Here is a 21,656-nt window from a genome sequence, read left to right on the forward strand (position 1 = left end):
TGCAGCCTTCTGAGTTGAACAATTTCAGAGCATGAACATCCTCCTCTATGTTCTTTACCCACCTCCCACACCATGAGATTCTGTCCTACGTGGTTACTCCCACCACAACCAAACCCAGTTTCAACCCTGTACACTTCTCATTAGCACTCACTCAGCACTTAGGTCTCTTTCTTGGCTTATCATTAGCCATCTGTTTGTTTGCCTCACCCTTTGTTTCAGTATCTCTCCAGCTACTATCTCCATGTCCCCTATTTATTTCCCCTCACCATCTCTGTTACCAGGAGAAATATCACTTCCTCCAGTGCTTTCTGTTCTGAAGAGAGGTCAGTGGATTCAAAATGTTGATTGTGCTTCTTTCTCCAGACTTACTGAGTTTCTTCAACAATTTCTGTTTCTGTTTCAGATTTCCAGCATTGGCAGTTCTTTGTTTTTAGAATAAGGTGCTTTAAATAATCAGCATAGACAGGGAGACAATTTCCTCTGTTTGGGTAGTCCATATTGGATAGAACTTCACCCCACACAGAGTGGTGTGGAAATCTGGAACCTTCTCTCCCACAGTGCTGGTGATGACGCTTGCAGGAAGTGCTTAAGACCAGGGTAGGTTCTCATTGTGAAGGCACATAGAACAAAAGCTGGATGGAGGTGATGCTAAGACCAGGTCCTCACTGATGGAGCAGGCTGTGGGAAAGAATGGCCTCTATCTGATGCTGTTGACATACTGGCACAAAATGGCTTTTGTTGAGGGAACGGGTTTGCCATTTAAATAAATGGAAGAAGATGTCGAATTTGGCAGGAAAGTGGGATTGACATCGGCAATGCTGGTTAAACTCTTTATTAAACATTAACGATCTAGATAAAAAAACTGAGGGCATTCTGGCTAAGTTTGCAGATGATACAAAGATATGTAGAGGGACAGGTAGCATTGAGGAGGCAAGGAGACTGCAGAAGGATTTGGACAGGTTAGGAGAGTGGGCAAAGAAGTGGCAGGTAGAGTGGGAAAATGTGAGGTCATGCACTTTGGTAGGAAGAATAGAGGCATGGACTATTTTTTAAATGTGGAGAAACGTCAGAAGTCTGAGGTGCAAAGAGACTTGGGCATTCTAGTCCAGGATTCTCTCATGTAAACTTGCAGGTCGAGTCAGTAGTTAGGAAGGCAAATGCATTGATGGCATTTATTTTGAGAGGACTTGAATATAAAAGCAGGGATGTACTTCTGAGGCTCTATAAGGCTCTGGTCAGAACACATTTGGAGTATTGTGTGCAGTTTTGGGCCCCACATCTCAGGAAGGATGTATTGGCCTTGGAGCATGTTCAGAGGATGTTCACAAGAATGGTCCCTAGAATGGAAAGCTTAACACATAAGGAATGTTTGAGGGCTCTGGGTTTATACTCGATCGAGTTTAGAAGGATGAGGGGGGATGTTATTGAAACATACAGAATACTGAATGGCATGGACAGAGTGGATGTTGGGAAGATGTTTCCATTGGTAGGAGAGGCTAGGACCTGAGGGCACAGCCTTAGGGTAAAGGGAAGACCTTTTAGAATGGAGATAAGGAGAAACTGCCAAAGAAGGCTGTGGAGACCAGGGCATTGAGTATATTTAAGATGGAGATAGATAGGTTCTTGAGTATCAAGGGGATCAAGGGTTGTGGGGAGAAAGTGGGAGAATGGGGTTGAGAAACCTAACAGCCATGATTGAATGGTAGAGCAGACTTGATGGGCTGACTGGCCTAATTTCTGTTCCTATGTCTCATGGTCTTAAACAGTCAGAATGAGCAACGTAATGATGAACCCAAATAGTAATGAATTCAATGAATCTTTGTGGAATGGGTTGGGGGACCTGGGGAGTGCATCAGGTGGAGGTTATCGAGGTGGGTGTGTCATCAGGTCATTTTAAATTTGTTTGTTTATCTCTTTCTCTCTGTCAGGTGGTCCAAATGGTTTGTGAAATGAAACTGAAGAATTCCCTTGGCAGCCATGTGGTTGGTGGTATCCTAGAGAGACTGAATGCCATCACCATCAACCCCCAGCACATCCTGGAGGAGATTCTACCAAGGGTGCCCAGCACCGTGACTGACAATGACGTGCCCATGCTCTTCCGGGAGCCTTACATCCACAGTGGCTATCGGCAGGTGGAGCAGGATTGGAAATACTACCTTCTCAGCCTCTTCCAGCAACACAATGAGGCACTCAATGTCTGGACTCACCTGCTGGCTGCTCTGGTGCTTGTGGTCCGTTTCCGAGCATTCCTGGAGACAACCTCGCCATTCCCCACCGTCTACAGCCTCCCACTTTGCTTCTTCGTGGTTGCCTGTGTGACCTACCTGTCCTGCAGTGTGCTAGCCCATCTCTTCCAGTCCAAGTCGGAGCTTGCCCATTACTCTTTCTACTTTCTGGACTATGTGGGTGTGGGTGCTTACCAATATGGCAGTGCCCTGGCACATTACTATTATTGCATGGAGCCTGAGTGGCACCAGGTGATTCACCCGTTCTTCCTGCCCATTGCTGCCATCCTGGGCTGGCTCTCCTGCTTGGGCTGTTGTTTCTCCAAAGTCCACTTCCAGCGACCTTACCCTATCACCCGGAAGGTGTGCCAGATGGTGCCCGCCTTTCTGGCCTACCTCCTGGACATCAGCCCCATTGTCCACCGGATTGCCACCTGCTGGGTACGGGGCTGCACTGACCATGCTGTCTGGTACCACACCTGGCAGATCATCCTGTTTGTCATCGCTTCCGGCTTCTTCTCTTACCCAGTGCCAGAGAAGTATTTCCCGGGAAGGTTCGACATTGTGGGGCACGGCCACCAGATCTTCCATGTGTTCCTGTCCCTCTGCACGCTAGCTCAGCTGGAGGCTGTGTTGTTGGACTACAGCAACCGGCGGGAGATGTTCTCCACCCGGGGGGATGAGCGCATGGTCTACATCTCGTGCATGAACTTCATCGTGCTGATCGCCTGCAGTGGCAGCTCAGCCATCTACCTGAGGAGAATAGTCAAAAACAAGCTGCACAAGAAAGGGGACTGAGGGATGGGATGTGGGCCCTGGTCTCCACTCTGGGTTTCCTGGAGGATTTGTCTGGATCTCGAACAGAAGCTCATGATTTTGATTTGAATATAAGCAGATCTCAAGGCTCCAGGCCAACCCCTGGGTCTTGTTTGTATTCATTTGTTAGTGGAGTCTTGTCCGGGAGGGAACTGCAGTCCCTACGACTGAGGGGACATGTGTGAGGGATGGGGGTGGGGGGAGTCTGTCTGACCTGCAAAGGTGAGGGTCTCCTGTCTGGTGATGATACTGCCAGGTGGTCTCTCAGTTAGTTCAGCATCAGATGCCCCATCCCTTGGGAAAGCTCCTATGTGTTAGTTGAACATCACAAATGGATTGAGAGGGTACCAGGAAAGACTGGCAGCAATAGAGTACACCAATAAAGCTAGAACTGAATAGGTGACTCTCATCCAACAGTATCATAGAATCCCAACTGGCCCAACAAGCTCACACTGACCCTCCAAAGAGCATCTCACCCAGACTCACACCCCTACCCTCATCATCCTGCATTCCCCATGGCCAATCTACCTACCCTACATATCCCGGGAAATTATGGCCAATCCACTCATCCTGCACATCTTTGGACTGTGGGAGGAAACCGGAGCACCCGGAGGAAACCCATGCAGACACAGGGAGGATTGTGCAAACTCTGCACAGACAGTCACCAGAAAAGTTCAGATATCCTAAAGGGGGTAAAATGGCTAACTTTATATCAGTGTTGAGCGTAGAGACAGCTTCACTCTGTATCTAACCCCGTACCACCTCTGTGTTTGATGGGGACAGCATAGAAGTAGCTTTACTCTGTATCTAATCCTGTGCTGTACCGGTCCCCAGTGTGTTTAATGCTGACAGTGTAGAGAAAGCATAACTCTGTATCTGACTCTCTGCTATCCTTGTCCTGGGAGTGTTTGAAGGGGAGTATTCAGAGGTAGCTTTACTTTTAGTTTAAAAGAGTATATGGAGCTTTACTTTATATCTAACCTCATGCTGTACCTGTTTTGGAAGCATTTGATGTGGACAATGTAGAGTGGGTTTTACTCTGTATCTAACTCCATACTGTTGCTGTCCTGTGAGTGTCTAATGGGGACAACGTAGAGATCTTTACTCTGTATCTAAATCCTGTGCTGTCCCTGTTCTGGGAGTGTTTGATGAGGATATTGTAGAGGAAACTTTACTCTGTATTTCACCTCGTGCTGATCCTGTCCTGAGAGAGTTTAATGGTGACAATGCAGAGGGAGCTTTACTCTGTATCGAACCCCATGTTGTCCCTGTCCTGGGAGTGTTTGATCTGTACAGGATAGAGAGAGCTTCACTTTATATCTAACCCCTTGCTTTACCTGCCCTGGGACTATTTGATAGAAGGGACATTTTAGAAAGAGCTTTACTCTGTATCTAACCCTGTGCTGTCCCAGCCCTGGGAGTGTTTTATTGAAAAAGAGTGAAGGAAGCTTTACTTTCAGTTTAAAAGGGTAGATGGAGCATCAATCACTCTGTCCCTGTCCTGGAGAGATGCCTGGCTGAAATCTGAGTTGATGAGTTATATGAAATGTATGACTGTCTGTATATTTCTTTGTGTAATTTAAAAATACTCAGCAAGTGAAGTGAATTGCAGGGTACATTAATGTCAGAGTCCCATTTCTCCTTTTAAGTCTTAAGTATATCTTAAGTAAGTCTTTAATTTATGATCTGTATTAACAATGCTGGCTAGTGCAAGTATATATCGGAATGTTGAACCAGCAGGGGAAGGGAAAGTTCACAGAGCGTGTTGCACTGTCAAAGGAAATGAGATTCTGAAATCATTTCATTTCCTTGCTGAGCCTCACTGTTAGTGGTGATGAGGGGGTATGGTGCCTCATTGAGTGTTGACAGAGTATAATGATGATTGGTTCATGATGCTGGGAGCTGTGAGGAGCCAATCAGGATAGAATAGATCAGAGAATGGGTTAAAATTGGTGACTAGTGCCTCATTCTTTTTGGCAAGCATGCAGTAATCTGAATCTACACTCAGTTCATTAGCTACTGACCTTTCACCAGATCACACCCGATTTATCACCATAATTCCATCAGGAAACTGGGGACACAATGAGGAGAGTATTCAACAAAGATTGGTACCAGTCTCCCCCATTTCTCTGAGATGTCCCGTTGATCTCTCAGTAAAGTGACAGGAAAATAGCTGTGTAATTCGACAATGCATTTGATGACAATGAATTTCTGCAGGAGTTACACAGTCAGGACCCAGAATTAGTAATTCAGTTACAAGCAAACAAGCTGTGTTCAGACACAGATAGGCATAGATGAGATCAGAAAGAATCTTGGAATAACATTATACAGTCATTTTAGGAATAACCCTTTTAGAATTAGCCCATAGATTGCCAGGTTTTTAAAATTAACATCACAGATTGTAATCACAGGTGTGAGCCTGACATCTGGAGTATTATACAATAACCCTTTATCTATCAGCGTTAATTCAACTGTCTCTGAGCAATTAGGCAGCTTAAAAAAATGCTCATTTATTTTTTAACTCAAGCATCCCTAGCCACCGTGTAAATTAATAACATTGAAGAAACTGTACAAGTTAATATTATTGCATCTGCTGCAAATTTTAACAGCTCTATCCATTACATGGACCACAGTTGACAAGAGGGGAGAGTGTACATAGGACTGTGGGAGGGGGTTAAATGGGTGTGCAGAGTCAGTGACAGGGGGAGAATGTACATGTAATATGGGAGGAGGATTAATAGACTTCCTTATGTTGCAAACAACTCATTAATATGGCATTCAATAAGATCCCACATGAGAAATTAGCATGTAAATTTAAAGCATATGGGATTAGGGGAGGGCTTTTGCCTAAAACTTCGATTTTCCTGCTCCTCGGATGCTGCCTGACCTGCTGTGCTTTTCCAGCACCGCTCTGATCTAAATTCTGGTTTCCAGCATCTGCAGTCTTCACTTTTGCCAAAAATTAGGGGTACCTTGCTGACATGGATTGAGGACTGGAAGGAAGAAAGAAAGAGTATAAATACATGATCTTCTTCTGAGTGGCAGGCCGTGATTATTGGGGTGCCATAGGGATCAGTGCTAGGAACCCAGCTATTCACAATAAAAATGCTTTGGATGAGAAAACTAAATGTATTATCTACAACTTTGCAGGTGATACAAAGCTGGGTGGGAGGGTAAGCTGTGAGGAGGATGCAGAGATGCTTCAATTTGAATTGGACAGGCTGAATGTGTGGGCAAATGCATAAAGAGGTAAACAAGTTACTCAACGACTGGTGTGGGAGAAATGGATTTGAATTCATGGGACATTGGAAGGAGGGAGCTGTTCCAATGGGACAGGCTCCATCTGAATCATGCTGGGATCAGAATCCTTAGAAGTGCAAAGTAAAATAGGGCTGAGTCAGCACATTGTTATCTAGGGGAGACAAATCTGACAAATCTGTTCAAATTCTTTGGAGGTAATGAGCAAGCTAGACAAAGGAGAGCTGCAGACATGATCTATTTGGATTTCCAAAAGGCCTTTGACAAGATGTGGCAAAGGAGGCTGTTAAATAAGATAAGAGCCCTTGGTATTAGGGACAAGGTACCGGCATGGATAGAGAATTGGCTGACTGGCAGAAGGCAGAGAGTGGGAATAAAGAAGTCTTTTTCAGGGTGGCTGCCGATGACTAGTGGAATTCCACAGGGGTCAATGTTGGGACCACAACTATTCACATTATACATTAATAATCAAGACAAAGGAACTGAAGGCATTGTTGCTAAGTTTGCAAATGACACAAAGATACGTGGAGGGACAGGTAGTGTTGAGGCAGCAGGGAGGCTACAGAACAACTTGGACAGGCTGGGAGAATGGGCAAAGAAGTGGCAGATGGAGTACAATATTGCAAAGTGTGAGGTTATGCGCTTTGGTAGGTAGAATAGATGTGTAGACCATTTTCTAAATGGGGAAAAGCTTTGGAAATCTAAGGCACAAAGGGACTTGGGAGTTTTAGTTCAGGGTTCTCTTAACATCAGGTTCAGATGGCAGCTAGGAAAGTAAATGCAATGTCAACATCTGTTTCAGGAGGGTTAGAATACAAGAGCAGGGCTGTCCTGCTGAGACTGTATAAGGCTCTGGTCAGACCATATTTGGAATATTGTGAGCAGTTTTGGGTCCCGTATCTATGGAAGGATGTGCCAGCATTGTTCAGAGGAGGTTTACAAGAATGGTTCCAGAGATAAAGGACTTATATAAGGAGAGTTGAGGATTCAAGGGCTGTACCTGATGGAGTTTAGAAGGATGAGGAAGGAACTGATTGAAACTTACAGAATACTGAGTGGGTATGCAAAAGATGATTCCAGTGGAGGGGGAGCCAAGGGCACAGTCTCAGGGAAAAGGGATGACCGTTTACAACTGAGATGAGGAGGAATTTCTTCAGGAAGTGGGCGGTGAATCTGTGGAACTCATTGCTCCAGAAGGATGTGGATACCAAATCATTGCATGTATTTAATATGAATTTAGATAGGTTAAGATCTTAGTAGGGTTCAAGGGTTATGCGAAGAAGGCAGGAGAACAGATTGAGAAACATATCAGTTGGGAGCAGAAGCAGAAAGGCATTCTATTTTCTGAATGGTGATAGATTGAGAAAGGGAGAGGTGCAAAGAGACTTGAGTGTCCTCATACACCAATCACTGAAGGTGCAACAGAGGGGGAAGAAGGTAACTGGCATGTTGTCCATTGTAGCGAGAGGATTTGAGCACAAGAGCAGGGATGTCTTGCTGCAACTCTACAGGGTCTTGATGAGACTGTTGTGTTCAATGTTGTTCTCATCTGAGGAAGGATGTTCTTGTTGTGGAGACAGTACAATGAAGTGTCACCAGGCAATCCTGGGAGGGCAGGACTGATCCATGAAGATAAATAAGTTCAGCTAGGACTATACTCTCAGGGTTTCAGAAGGATGAGGAGGGATCTTATAGAGACCTATAAAATTCTAACAGGATGACAGAGTAATTGCAGGAAGGATGTTGCTGATGACTGGGGAGTCCAGAATCAAGGATCACAGTCTAGGGACACAGGGTAAGCCATTCAGGACTGAGATGAGAAGAAACGTCTTTACCCAGAGAGTGGTGAGTCTATGGAATTTGCTGCCATATAAAGCCATTGAGGCCAAAACTTTGAATGTTTTCAAGAAAGAGTTGGACATAGTTCTTAGGGCAAAGAGATGCAGGGGGAGAAAGAAGGAAAAGGGGACTGGGTTGGATGATCAGCCAGGATCATATTGAATGGTAAAGCAAGGTCGAAGGGCTGAATGGCCTTTACATGTTCCTATTTTAAAATTTCTACAAAAACCCATTTTTTGAGTTACATTCCTCCAACTACATGATGCCTAGTAACACCAATAGTTGATTCAGCTCTGCAGTCCTTTACAACAACCAGCACTGACTAGCCCACTTCAAAGAGTCTATAACCACTTGGAGCTGTCAATCAAACTGTTAAATTGGGAGGCAGCATGCTGTAATAATGGGAGGATGTGAAATTAGTCAAGACTCTCTAAGCCAGTTCCCTATGTCAAAAGGAATTTGAAGGGCAAATATTTTTCAAACTCCAGTTTTCTTTTCAAATAGTTAAAAGACAAGACTTGACTCAACTGCCCTGAGAACTTGACAGTTTCCTTTGACAGTTCTTCTTCACAGCTGTAATGAACTTCACAGTTCCAGTGCATTTACATACCTTTTGCACACATTGATGCCTTTTTTTTAACAATCACAAAGAGTAGCGTAGCTATTTTAAAGGAATCTGACCATTGTAAAGAGGTATGTTATCCCACAGAAATGGTACCCTGGCTATTTACACAAATCTGGGATGATCAGAGCTGCTTCTCCTTGGTCTAACCGTGCGTGGCATATTACACACATTGGGTCACACTAGGCTATGGCCTGCTGCTGCTGCAGATGATTCCTATCTTTGTCAGCTGTTTCAACTCTCCTTTGATGTAAAACTGACACCAACCATAGCTGGATTACTGCTGTCTGACTGGTTTATCTGACCAGCAGCCTCTGTGAAATGCATGTGCACGAAATGTGAGCTGACCCCTATCCACATCATGTCTACTCCCACTCATCCACCACAGCCCAGTAAAAACATCTGGCAGTGCCACTCCCAGATTATTTAGCCATGTCTGTCATTTTTGCAGCCTGTTGCAGTGAAAACACAAGCCCCAAAGTCAGTCTTGTGACATTATTAGGAATTGGATTCGTTCTGGTGAGATCACCCCTCATTATTCTAAACCCCAGAGGCTATCATCCAACTCTACTGTGAAGCAGACTCTTTGGGCTGAATGGCCTACAGTTCCCAAGTCTGCTGCCCACTCAACCTCCCTTCACAAAAAAAATTCCCCATGTCCCAGAAATCATTCTAGTGAACCTGCCTTGTCTATTTGTTAAGGTAAACAGGTAGGATCAAAACTACACTGAGCACTTCAAGTGTAACCTCCCGTATCATTGTGAGAAAATGTTCGAATTGTATTTCAGCCAGCTTCTATTTGTCCCCTAGCGGTTAACTTTCTAATTTTTGTACAAGAACATCTAAATCTCTCTGAATGCCAACATTTAGTGGGTTCTGAACTTTACAAACATTCTGCTTTTCCAGTCTATCTATCAAAATGAATAAATTAATGCTGCCCAACATTAAATGGCACCTGTTATCATCATGTCCAATTACCTAATCTATCCCTCGACAGTCTTTATACACTGTCCTCAGAGCTTACTTTTCCATCTGCATTTGTATAATCTCAAACCTTCATTATATATTATACTCTGTCCCCTCATCTCACTCATTGTTAGATATTATTAAGTAACTTGAGTTCCAAGAATTCAGCTTTGCACCACTTCACAAGAGAGACCCTATCATCCTGAAAAACATACTGATAAGGAACAAGACCAGGCCACTCAGCCCCTTTGAGTGCGCTCTGGCATTTAATAAGATCATGGCTGACGTGACTTTAACCTCAACCCTACAGTCCTGCACATCCCCGGTCATCTTATGTGCCCTTGCTAATCAATGCCCAATCTCAGTTTTTTAACCAAGCCTTAACCCCTGCTGATACATTCCTCCCCCCCAATCTCCTGAACCCTAACCCTACTTAACAGCCAATTATGTAGCATCTTATTGGATAACTTCTGAAAATCTAAATACAAATCCTTCATTATTTCCCACTACCCAACCCATTAGTTATATGCCACCCCAAAAACCTCTAATTGTTGGTGTTACAAGGCATCATGTAGTTGGAGGAATGTGACTTCAGAAAATGGGATTCTATAGAAGCATAGAGAACAGGAGCAGGGTTAGGTCATTCAGCCCTTCGATCTTACTCTGCCTGTCAATATGGTCATGGCTGGTCATCCAATCAGTCCCTTGTTCCTGCTTTCTCCCTATACCCTTTGATTCATTTAGCACTAAGAATTAGACTGAACTCTTTCCCAAAAACATTCAATGTTTTGACCTCACCTGCTCTCTGTGGTAGCAAATTCCAAAGTCCCACACTTTTTGTCAAGTATGAAGACCCTTTCATAAAGCTCTGACAGTCTGGTCTATAACTTTACAAGTGTACTGTTATCACATCGTCAATAATAGATTCCGGCATTAACCTGTTACTGCCATTAGGATCAGTGGTTCATCTGTCCCTGTTATTGTACTCTGTCTTCTCTTGAATAGAAGGTTCCATTTACTGCTGATCATCCACAGGGATCACTTCATAACCTGTGGAAGTTTGAACTCTAAACAGGCATTAATTCTGCTGCTACCTCTTTTACAACTTTGGCTGTAGGCCACCAGGGTCAAGGGATCTGTTGCCACTCATTCCTAATAATTTTCTAGTACTTTTTGTTTTGGTAACTTTACATATTTTACATTCCTGATTCTGGTTAAACTCACGGTTCCCCGAACTTCCTCATGTACTTTGTATCTTCTGCTTTGTAGATAGACCAAGCAGATTGTGACATCTCTACCATTTCCTTTTTCTCTTTTCCAATCCCTCCTGTCTCTGCTTTGAAGATTTGTTTTCTTTTGCAAGCAAGTAATTTCCTCTTTGTAGGCTTCTAAATGCTTGTGCAATTCTTGTGATATTTATCGCAAGTTTAATGCCATGTACTATTTTCTCTTTTTTCTGTTAACTCTTGGGTATTCTTTATAAGACTGTCCAAATTCTCAGACTTACTCTTTTGACAATATTTTAATTTTCTTGTTCAATCTCATGCAATCCTCAGTTTTCACAATTTGTCATAGATATGCCACTTTCTTACAGGAAATTTTGTCCTACAAGGGAATGTATACTCATGAAGACTTATTTCTTTAAATGTTTGTCTTTGCTTATTCACTAATAACTTTAAATCTATTCTCCAATCTATGTCATCCAGATTGAGCCTGTTAACTCCTAAATTGGCTTTATTTAAATTTAACCACATAACTCTAAAACTTAAGATGAAATTCCATCATGTTATGATCATCTTCCCCCAGAGTGTCCTTTTTCCAAGGTTACTGAGTAACTCTTCCTCATTATACAGTGTACAACCTAAATTAATCTCTATTTGTTGTTGGATCCTCAACATATTGTTCAAGAAGGACCATTAAATGCCACATAATATGCAAGGACACAGTTTCCAAACAGATGTGTGAGAGTCAGTACAACTGTCATCCCTTAGTTGTACTGATGGACACTATTGTAAGCCTGATGTTTTAAGTTACCTCCAAGGAGTTACCCATTTAAGATGGAGATGACAGCATTTTTATTTCCCACAGTGGGCTGTGAGTATTTTCATGCCACTCCCAGAAAAGGTGATGAATGCACAGTCTGAATATTTTTAAGACAGAGGGGGATGGGTTATTGTTAATTGAAGGGGAGTTGTGAAAGTTTATCGGAGTAGGCAGGAAAGTGCAGTAATCATATCAGCCATAATCTCATTGAATGATGGAGCAGGTTTGAGTGGCTACTCCTGCATCTAATTTTAACCTTAGAATCACCATCATTATTCTATTATTCCAGAAACCCAGGTAATGTTCTGGGCACACAGGTATGAATCCCGCCAGGCCAGATGGTGACAGTTCAACCCAATTAGGAGAAGCTAAGAGTCTAATGCTTATTGCAAAACCACGGTCGATTGTCGGAAAAACCATCTGGCTCTCTAATGTCCTTTATGGAAAGAAACTGCCCTCCTTACTTGGTCTGGCCTACATGTGACTTCAGCAATGTGGTGGACACTTAACTTCTTGTAGGCAGTTAGGGTTGGACGATAAATGCTGGTCTGGCCAGCGACGCTCTCATCCTGTCAATGATTTATTTTAAAAATTGGCTTGTTTGGGTGCTCTGCCAATATCTGCAGTGGTTTGATATTAATTGGCCATCTTCCTGTCTGTATTCAATGTCCGACTTGCCTATCAAGTGGTCTGTCCCCTTGCTTGACGTCTGTAGTTTCATGTTCAGGTGCTCATTATACTTTGAAAGATTCAGACCTTCCTGATGCTCCAGTGGTAGCCCTCACAATGTTCCTGTGTAACCCCACTAGATGCTGACGAGACCACATCGGGAGTACTGTGAGCAGTTTTGATCTCATTATTGTAGCAAATATATCATTTCATTGGAGGCAATTCAGAGAAGGTTCACTCAGATGATCTCGGGTATGGGGGGGGGGGGGATTGTCTTATGAGCAAAAGCTAAACAGGTTAGCACTCAACTCATTTGAGTTTAGCAGAACAGGAGGTGATCTTATTGAAACATACAGAATTCTTTAGGGACTTGACAGGGTAAATGCTGAGAGGATGTTTCCCTTCATGGGAGAGTCTCAGACCAGAGGTACAGTCTCAGAATTAAGGGGCACCAATTTAAGATTGAGATGAGGAGGAAATTCTTCTCTCAGAGGGTTGTGAGTCTTTGGAACTCCTCACTGCAAAGACCTTTGGAGGCAAAGTGGGCGGCACAGTGGCACAGTGGTTCGCACTGCTGCCTCACAGCGCCGGAGACCCGGGTTCAATTCCCGCCTCAGGCGACTGACTGTGTGGAGTTTGCACATTCTCCCCGTGTCTGCGTGGGTTTCCTCCGGGTGCTCCGGTTTCCTCCCACAGTCCAAAGATGTGCAGGTCAGGTGAATTGGCCATGCTAGATTGCCCGTAGTGTTAGGTAAGGGGTAAATGTAGGGGTATGGGTGGGTTGCGCTTTGGCGGGTCGGTGTGGACTTGTTGGGCCGAAGGGCCTGTTTCCACACTGTAATGTAATGTAATCTAATCTAATCAAAGTTCCTGTCATGTATTTAAGGCTGAGACAGAGAGATCTTTGACCAGTCGGGGAATCAAAGGTTATGGGAAAAGGGCAGGAAAGTGAACATGAGGAATATCGGATCAGCTATGATCCTGTTAAACGGGGGAGCAAGGTCAAGGAACCAAACGGCCTAATCATGTTCCCACTTTTGTGGTCTTATGGTCTAAGTTGATGTGACTGCCTCAGTGCAAGGTATAAAGAAACGTTAGCCTCCCTTTTCGCAAAGTATTTCATGTAGAATGGAAACAAGGAGAAAGTGGTCAGTACTGTAATGTTGGTGGGTCATGACCTCTACTCTAGGCTAATCCACCATTGACAAGTATTGGTCTGAATCTCCCTGAATCCGATTCAACCTCATTCCAGCCCAGAAACTGCTTTTGAGTTTACATTGAAACTCTTTCTGCAGTGAATTATTCAGTTGGATGATCGAGGAATGAGTACGTGAACTGGTGGTTTTAAATTATATTAAAAAAACTCCTAGTTAGGTTTCTCTGAGATATGATGGAGGAGGAGGCAGTGACAGATTGGATTTGACAATTCTTTCAGGATGTGTTGTAACATCGGACAGTTAGCTGTTTGCTGGGAAGAGAACTGACATCGCAGTGAAGCTGACAGCTAACTGGTTAGATGGGACTCCTTTCAATTAATGGAAAACTAACAAACTGTCACTAACTACAACACCAAGATAAAGAACTTCAGCTTTTCAGCAATATGGTCTCTTCTTTATTTGATGTTTGAACTTTGGCAGACATTACATCGATGGTGCAATAGCGACCAAACCACTCTGACCACTCCCCAACCCCCCTCCTCCCCCCCAGTGAGGGTGGGGTGGCGGGATGGAGGGGACACTGAGGGAGACTGACCAACACATTCTGATCCCTGCGGGGGAGAGACATTGAGAGCGCGGCACACACCAACCTTAGGGGAAGGGACACTGAACAACACACTTACCTCCGTGCAGGGAAAGACACTGAGGGAGACTGACCAACACAGACCAAGAAAAGTGGACAAAGGGACAATGTCATTGAAACATGTCCAGATTGCACAACAGCATACATGAAAAGATTTGATTTCCAGAGGTGAGGTGAGACTGGTAGCCCTTGACACCAAGACCACACTCAGCAATTGTGGCATCAAGGAGCTCAGGCAAAATGGGAATCACTGGGAGTCAGGGGCAGACTCCCAGTGGTTGGAGTCATACCTGACTCATATGAAGATGGTTGTGGTTGTTGGAGATCAGTCATCTCAGCTTCAGGACATCTCTGCAGGAGTTCCTCAGGGGAGTGTCACAGGCCCAACCATCTTCAACTGCTTCAACAATGACCTTCCTTCCATCATAAGGTCAGAAGATGATTGTACAATGTTCAGCACCATTCACGACTCCTCAGATACTGAAGCAGTCTGTGTTCAAATGCAACACAATCTGGACAATATCCAAGCTTGGTTTCATAAGTAACAAATAACATTTTCTCCACACGAGTGTAGGCAATGACTATCTCCAACAAGAGAGAATCTGACCATCACCTCTTGACATTCAATTACTCCTATCACTAAATCCTCCATTACCAACATCTGGGGGTTACCATTGACCAGTAACCGAACTGGACACACCACATAAAAACAGTGACTACAAAAGTAGATCAGAGGTTAGGAAGCCTGCATTGAGTAACGCATCTTCTGACTCCCCAAACCGCTCACAAGTCAGGAATACTCCCTACTTGCCTGGATGGGTGCAGCTTCAATTACACTCAAGCTTGACACCATCCAGGACAAAGCAGCCCACTTGAATGAACGACATTGAAAAGCATCTGCTCCCTCCATCGCTGATCGACAGTAGCAGCAGTGTGTACTGTCTACTAGATGTACTGCATAACTTGCCAAGTCTCTTCCAACAGCACTTTCCAAACTCACAGTCACTTCCATCCAGAAGGGCAAGGACAGCAGATGGGAACACCACATCCTGTAAGTTCCTCTCTAAGCCACTCACCATCATGACTTGGAAATATATCACTGATCCTTCACTGTCACTGGGTCAGAATCCCGGAATTCCCTTCCTCAGGGCACTGTAGATCTACCTACAGCATGTGGACTGCAGCAGTTCAAGAAATCTGGAGTGTAGACATGATTATGTACTCTATTGGGGATTTGGAGCTACAGTCTTCAGGCTGAGAGGTACCACTGAGGTACATTCCTGATGAAGAGCTTACACCCGAAACGTCAACTCTCCTGCTCCTCAGATGCTGCCTGCTCTGCTATGCTTTTCTAGCACGACACTCTTGACTGACTCTTCAGCATCTGCAGTCCTCACTTTCTCTGAGAGGTACCAGTGTTGACTAAAGTAACTGGAATGCATGATATTAACTCATGCCACCTCAGTCAGTTTCTTGCATGTTATGCAGAAGTTTGCTACTTCGGGATGAAGTTGTTCTATCCTGGACATAAAAATGGATCCATTCAACAGTAACAAGCAATGGAATTAAGGCAACAGTGAAGTGTAGTCACATAGATTAAACATTTATCAAATTTTCCAGACAGATACACTAATCAAAGCCAAGCATAGCGAGCAATAGCAGCACAATGGATAACAGGAAACAATAATGGGAAGTGCAGGAGGGTAAACCCAGGTGAGGGTTAAATCAGAGACCATTACAAAGTGGGTGCTGTCAGTAAGCATTTACAGTGAGGGTTCTGGGATCCATCAAGTTTTATAAATTGGGAAATAAAAATTGAAAGAACTGCAGATGCTGGGAATCAGAAACAAAAACTGAAATTGCAGGAAAGGCTCAGCTGGTCTAGCAACACGTGAGGAGAGAAATCAGAATTAATGTTTCGGGTCCAGTGACCCTTCCTCAGGAATTGGGAGCTAAGCCTGAGAGTAGCACAGCAGACACTTGTGGATTCTTATAACCATGAAACAATTGACAGTAAGAATGAGGTAAAGCAAATGATTCATTTCTTTCATTCGTTTTCTGGGATATAGGTGTCACTGGCTGAGTCCAGCATTTATTGCCAGTCCCTAGTTGCCCCTTGAGAAGGTGGGGGTGAGCTGCCTTCTTGAAGTCCATGTGCTGTGGGTTGACCCACAATGCCCTTAGGGAGGGAATTCCAGGATTCGGAACCAGTTACACTGACAAGATGGCGATATATATCCAAGTCAGGATGGTGACTGACTTGGAGGGGAACTTGCAGGGGCTGGTGCTCTGATGTATTCTGCTGCCCTTGTCCTTCTAGAGGAAACTGGTTGTAGGTTTGGAAGGTGTTGTCTGAGGATCTTTGGTGAATTTCTGCAGTGCACCATGTAGAGAGTACACACTACAGCTCTTGATCATTGGTGCTGGAGGGAGTGGATGCTTGTGGATGCAGTGCCAAACAAGTGGATGATTTGTCCTGGATGGTGTCAAGCTTCTTGAGTGTTATTGGAGCTGCACCCATCCAGTCAAGTGGGGAGTGTTCCATCACAATCCTGACTTGTGCCTTATAGATGATCGGCGGGCATTGGGGAGTCAGGAGATGAGTTATTCATCACAGTATTCCCAGTCTCTGCCCTGCTTTTGTAGCCATCATGTTTATATGGTGAGTTCAGTTGAGTTTCTGGTCAATGGTAATCCCCAGGATGTTGATAGTGGGGGAGATTCAGTGATAGTAACAGCGTTGAATGTCAAGGGGTGGTTGTTAGATTGTTTCTTATTGGGGATGGTCATAGCCTTGCATTTATGGGGCACAAATGTTACTTACCACTTATCAGCCCATGCTGGAAAGTCGCCCAAGTCTAGCTGCATTTAGAGATGGCCTGTTTCAGACCGTCTTAGATGATATCATTCTTTCAATCAATATCAGAAACAGAGACTGAAACACATTATCTCAGTGCAATGTGTTCCATTCTTGCATTTGATTACAGCAGTAATCATTCAGGCAGCTGACCCACTGAAAATTGATCCCCATTCTGGGGAGGCTGCTGTCCCTTCAGGAGAATGGTGAGGGGAGGGTGGCCAACAGCAGCCTCTTTGGGTATCAGTGGGTCTGCCACAGTGCGGTCTTGTTTCTTGTTGGCAGCCCCTGCTCAGACAGAAAGAGTGTTTCTGCAACGTTTCAATTGGATGAAGAACAATTGTTTGAAAAAGAAGATTGATTTCCTGAGCTTGACTAAGACCAAGCTCCCTGGTGTGATCTTACCTCTATAACACCTGGATTGATGACTCTGCAGCTGAATATTGCAATTGTGCTCGAATTGTGTGGATTTCACACGTGCTGCATGGTCTGGCTCTGAAGCTGATTTGAGCCTCGGGCCCACCTGTAATTAAAATCCATCATATTCTCTGCCTTGTTATCTCCTATTTCAGGTACTGTGCTGACTTGCAGTTATATCACTGCTCTTTCACTATCATCGGGTCAAATTCCTGGAATTCCATCTGACTGGGAATACACTGGGTGTCGCTACAGGCCATGAACTACAGTGGTTAGAGGGGCAGCTCACCACCTCTTCTCCAGGGCAACTAGGGACAGATAATAAACACTGACCCAGTCACTGACACCCACCTACCATCTAACAGATTCCTGCTTTGCAATTACTACTGGCCTTAAAAATACTTTGTTAACTGTTCCTGCTTTGGAATGTCCTGTGGCCATGAAAACTGTTACATAACATCATGTCCTTTTGACTTATTTAGTCCCAAATGTTCATTTGACACAAGATTCTGTTTTCAGTGAGGGCACACTCTCCATCAGGATCCTCCCTCTTTCTCTCCCCCTCCCTCTTCCTTTCTTTGCCTTTCTCTCTCCCTCTCTCTGTCTCTCTCTCTCTCTGTCATGTGATGGTTGTAAGCCCCATCCCCAGAAAGAAGGAATGTTATTGGAACTTTATCAGTTGAGTGAATAGGGATTGTTTGAGTAAGCTTGTTCCATGTGCTACATGAGCTTGTTACATTACAGCAGGCAGCTGGTATCTCAAGGACAGGCCCTAAATTGCACAGAGGACATGGCCACCTTTCACAATCCAAACCTCTTGCACAGACTTTCCTGTAGTTTCTGTACTTCAGTCTGCATGTGTGTCTATCCACTGCCCAGGGTTGATGTGGATAGTGCGATACTGGGTTGAAAAGGTGTTGCTGGAAAAGCGCAGCAGGTCAGGCAGCATCCAAGGAGCAGGAGAATCAACATTTCGGGCATGAGCCCTTCTTCAGAAAGTGCGATACTGTCTGGCTAGAGATATTTTCGCATCAACCCATTCAGAGTTGCTATTACACACCTCCAAACTTTAACCTGGTGCTCCTAGCTCAGAGATAGGGACCATGCCACGGTGCAACAAGGGCCCACTCTGATTCCAGACAGACAAACCTACGCTGGACCTTAGCCCCTCACAACAAACTGATACAGTGCAGGAGCAAAGGGATTGAAAGGTGGTAGTGGGGGGGGGGGGGGGTGGGGGGTGGAGAGTGTACATGGGGCTGTGGGAGGGGGGTAAATGGGAGGTAGGGTCAGTGATGGGGGAGAGTGTACATGAGGCTGTGAGAGGGGGTATATGGGTGGGTAGGGTCTGTGAGAGGGGAGAGAGTGTACATGGGGCTGTGGGAGGGGGGTAAATGGGGAGTAGGGTGAGTGATGTGAGAAGAGTGTACACGAGGCTGTGGGGGGGTAAATGGGGGGTAGGGTCAGTGAGGGGGAGAGAGTGTACATGAGGCTATGGGAGGGGGTAAATGGGGAGTAGGGTGAGTGATGTGGGAAGAGTGTACACGAGGCTGTGGGGGGGTAAATGGGGGGTAGGGTCAGTGAGAGGGGAGAGAGTGTACATAAGGCTGTGGGAGGGGTTATATGGGTGGGTAGAATCTGTTATGGGATTCATCTGATGGACAATCGGTACTTAATAGTAAACCCAGAAAAAAGATTTTAAAAATTGTCCCCCTCAAGCCCCCTGTCTCCCGAATCCTCCGAAACCCCTGTTCAGTAGTTGAACATCCCAGAGCTCTTTGTGTTTTGTTCCTTTACGGGATTAGATATTAGATTCCCTACAGTGTGGAAACAGGCCCTTCGGCCCAACAAGTCCACACCGACCTGCCGAAGCGCACCCACCCAGACCCATTCTCCTACATTTACCCCTGCGCCTAACACTACAGGCAATTTAGCATGGCCAATTCAGCTCTGATGTATTCTGCTGCCCTTGGTTTGTGGGAGGAAACCGGAGCACCCGGAGGAAACCCACGCAGACACGGGGAGAATGTGCAAACTCCACACAGTCAGTTGCCTGAGGCAGGAATTGAACCCGGGTCTCTGGTGCTGTGAGGCAGCAGTGCTAACCACTGTGCCGCCCACAGATGAGGGGGCTGTAGTTATCCCTTGTGTCACATTGGCCTGCCCTGGGGGTGAGCTGTGTGTCTCTCAGCACCCTCCCTGTACCCCACCCCCATGGGAAATCCTACTCAGTCTGGACTCCTAGGTTCAGTCAGTCCCTGCTACCTGGGAGAGTATCCCAGTCTGGGAGCTCCGGGAGCAGGAAATCCTAGGACAGAGTGCAGCAACTCTCCCTGAGACTGGAGGGAATAGGATACTGCCTGTGGGGAAGGCAGTGCAGGGCAGGACAAGAACATTGCAGTGAGTGAGAGTGAGTGAATGTGTGAGTGTAAGAGCGTGTGTAAGTGAGAGAGGATGAGTTAGTGTGAGAGCAAGTGTGAGTATGAGTGAGAGAATGTGTCAGTGAGTGTGAAAGTGAGTGAGTGAATGTAACTTTGAGAGAACATGTGAGTGAGGAAAAATGTGTGAGTGAATGACAAGAGTGACAGTGAGTGTGTATGTCCGAGGCTTTGTGAGAGAGTATGAGAAAGTGTGTGTGAGTCAGTGAGTCCTTGTGAGTTGGTGAGTGTGAGTAGTGAGTATGTGAGAGTGTGTGATTGTGAGCGCGAGTGAGTGTGAGAGTGGGTGAATGTGAGAGTTAGTCAGTGTGTGGGTGAGTGAGAGTGAGTGACAGTGAGTGTGTGAGAGTGAGTGAGAGTGTGTGTGTGTGAGTAAGAGTGTGAGTGTGTGAGGAGGCCGGTTGTGAAACAGTTAAGGCAGCCAGAATGATGAACCGCTGGGTGTCAGGGTCAGGGACACCCACTCTGCCTTAGCTGCCTGCTTCCAGCTGCTCTGAGCTGCTCCCTGAGGGAGCCTCGGCTGTTGGCTTCTGAGGAGAACACAGAAGGTCAGATAGGAGCACAGTGCAGTGGGCAGTGTGTGGCCTGAATCCCTCACAGCAGCGCCTGGTTCTGGCTGTGGGCACAATGATGGGGAGAGAATCCCTCCACTCAGAACCTCCCTTACCCTTATGGAGGGACTCCTACCCTTGAGGGCTGCACTGCCGGCGAGAATTGGACTCTCACCGCAGCCACTGCTTATGAGGATAGACTGGCTTCCGCACTCAGGATCACTTGCTGACAGAGGGGAGATTACAGAAACCACGGTCGGGATGGGACTGTACTGAGAAGCTGGGGAAAGTGACAATGAAGACAAGGATTGAATAAAATTCAGGTCAGTGCCACTATCCAAACTGCAGGATAGCAAGTTTTAGTTAGAGCGGGGGTGAGGTGTGACCGTGTGTCTCGATGTGAAATGGGTGAATTTAATGTAAACAGGTCCGGAGCCTCACCAGTACAGCGTTAGTGAATGAAACAGTGTCCCAGAGACTTAAATCGACAAACTCAACCAGAGAAAACTTCAGACACATCAGGAAAGACTGGAGTTGAGTTGGAAAGATGATGTGTGATGATGATGATGGGACCCTCCACTTCCTCCTTGACAGTTTGCTTCCTGTTTTAGATATTTTTAATCAACCTGTTTCAGACTTACTGTTACACAGCCCTGGAGTAGGTGAGACTTGAACCCCCGCCTCCAGCTCACAAGAAGGGATACTAACATTGTGTCACAAGAGCCCTTTTGCACAGAGCTATTTTCAAAGTTAATCATTTTTTGTAATAAACCCTTTTAGAGAGATTTTATGACACAGCCCTAAAGTACCTTGGACTTCTGATCTGTACCACAAGAAGGGCCCCTTAATTCCCATCTTATGAAAAGAAAATCCACACAAGGGACCACCAGATACCAGATTGTTGCGGAGATCAAGGAGATTTCATGAATGTTCTCTAGGAAGTGTCCTGAGTTCCTTGCCTGAGCTGATCGTACATTCAGTGTCTGAGCAGCTCCCAAAGTGTAATCAAACTGCCACAGCATTGTTTGTGAGTCAGGCCCAGCAGCATCAGCTCTGAGCATGGCAATAAATGCAAGCCTTGCCATTGATGCCCACATCCCACAGTCAATGGAAGAAAACAGCAGCACTCTCTGAACGCCATCAACTCAGACTCCC

General features: G+C 45.2%; 1 protein-coding gene across 4 annotated transcripts in view; it reads left to right on the plus strand.

Annotated features, from left to right (window-relative positions):
• LOC140482689 (membrane progestin receptor beta-like) overlaps positions 1 to 14,037 on the plus strand; it is a 32,738-nt gene extending 18,701 nt beyond the window's left edge. For all 4 annotated transcript variants that reach the window (XM_072580211.1, XM_072580210.1, XM_072580208.1 and 1 more), the window contains one exon: positions 1,929 to 14,037. In XM_072580211.1, the coding sequence (XP_072436312.1) occupies positions 1,938 to 3,023 (1,086 nt within the window). In that variant the 5' untranslated portion in view covers positions 1,929 to 1,937 and the 3' untranslated portion in view covers positions 3,024 to 14,037. The remainder of the gene's footprint in view (positions 1 to 1,928) is intronic.
• The last annotated feature ends 7,619 nt before the right edge of the window (positions 14,038 to 21,656 follow it).

This window comes from Chiloscyllium punctatum, chromosome 11, assembly GCF_047496795.1.
Source record: "Chiloscyllium punctatum isolate Juve2018m chromosome 11, sChiPun1.3, whole genome shotgun sequence".
Classification (NCBI taxonomy): domain Eukaryota; kingdom Metazoa; phylum Chordata; class Chondrichthyes; order Orectolobiformes; family Hemiscylliidae; genus Chiloscyllium; species Chiloscyllium punctatum.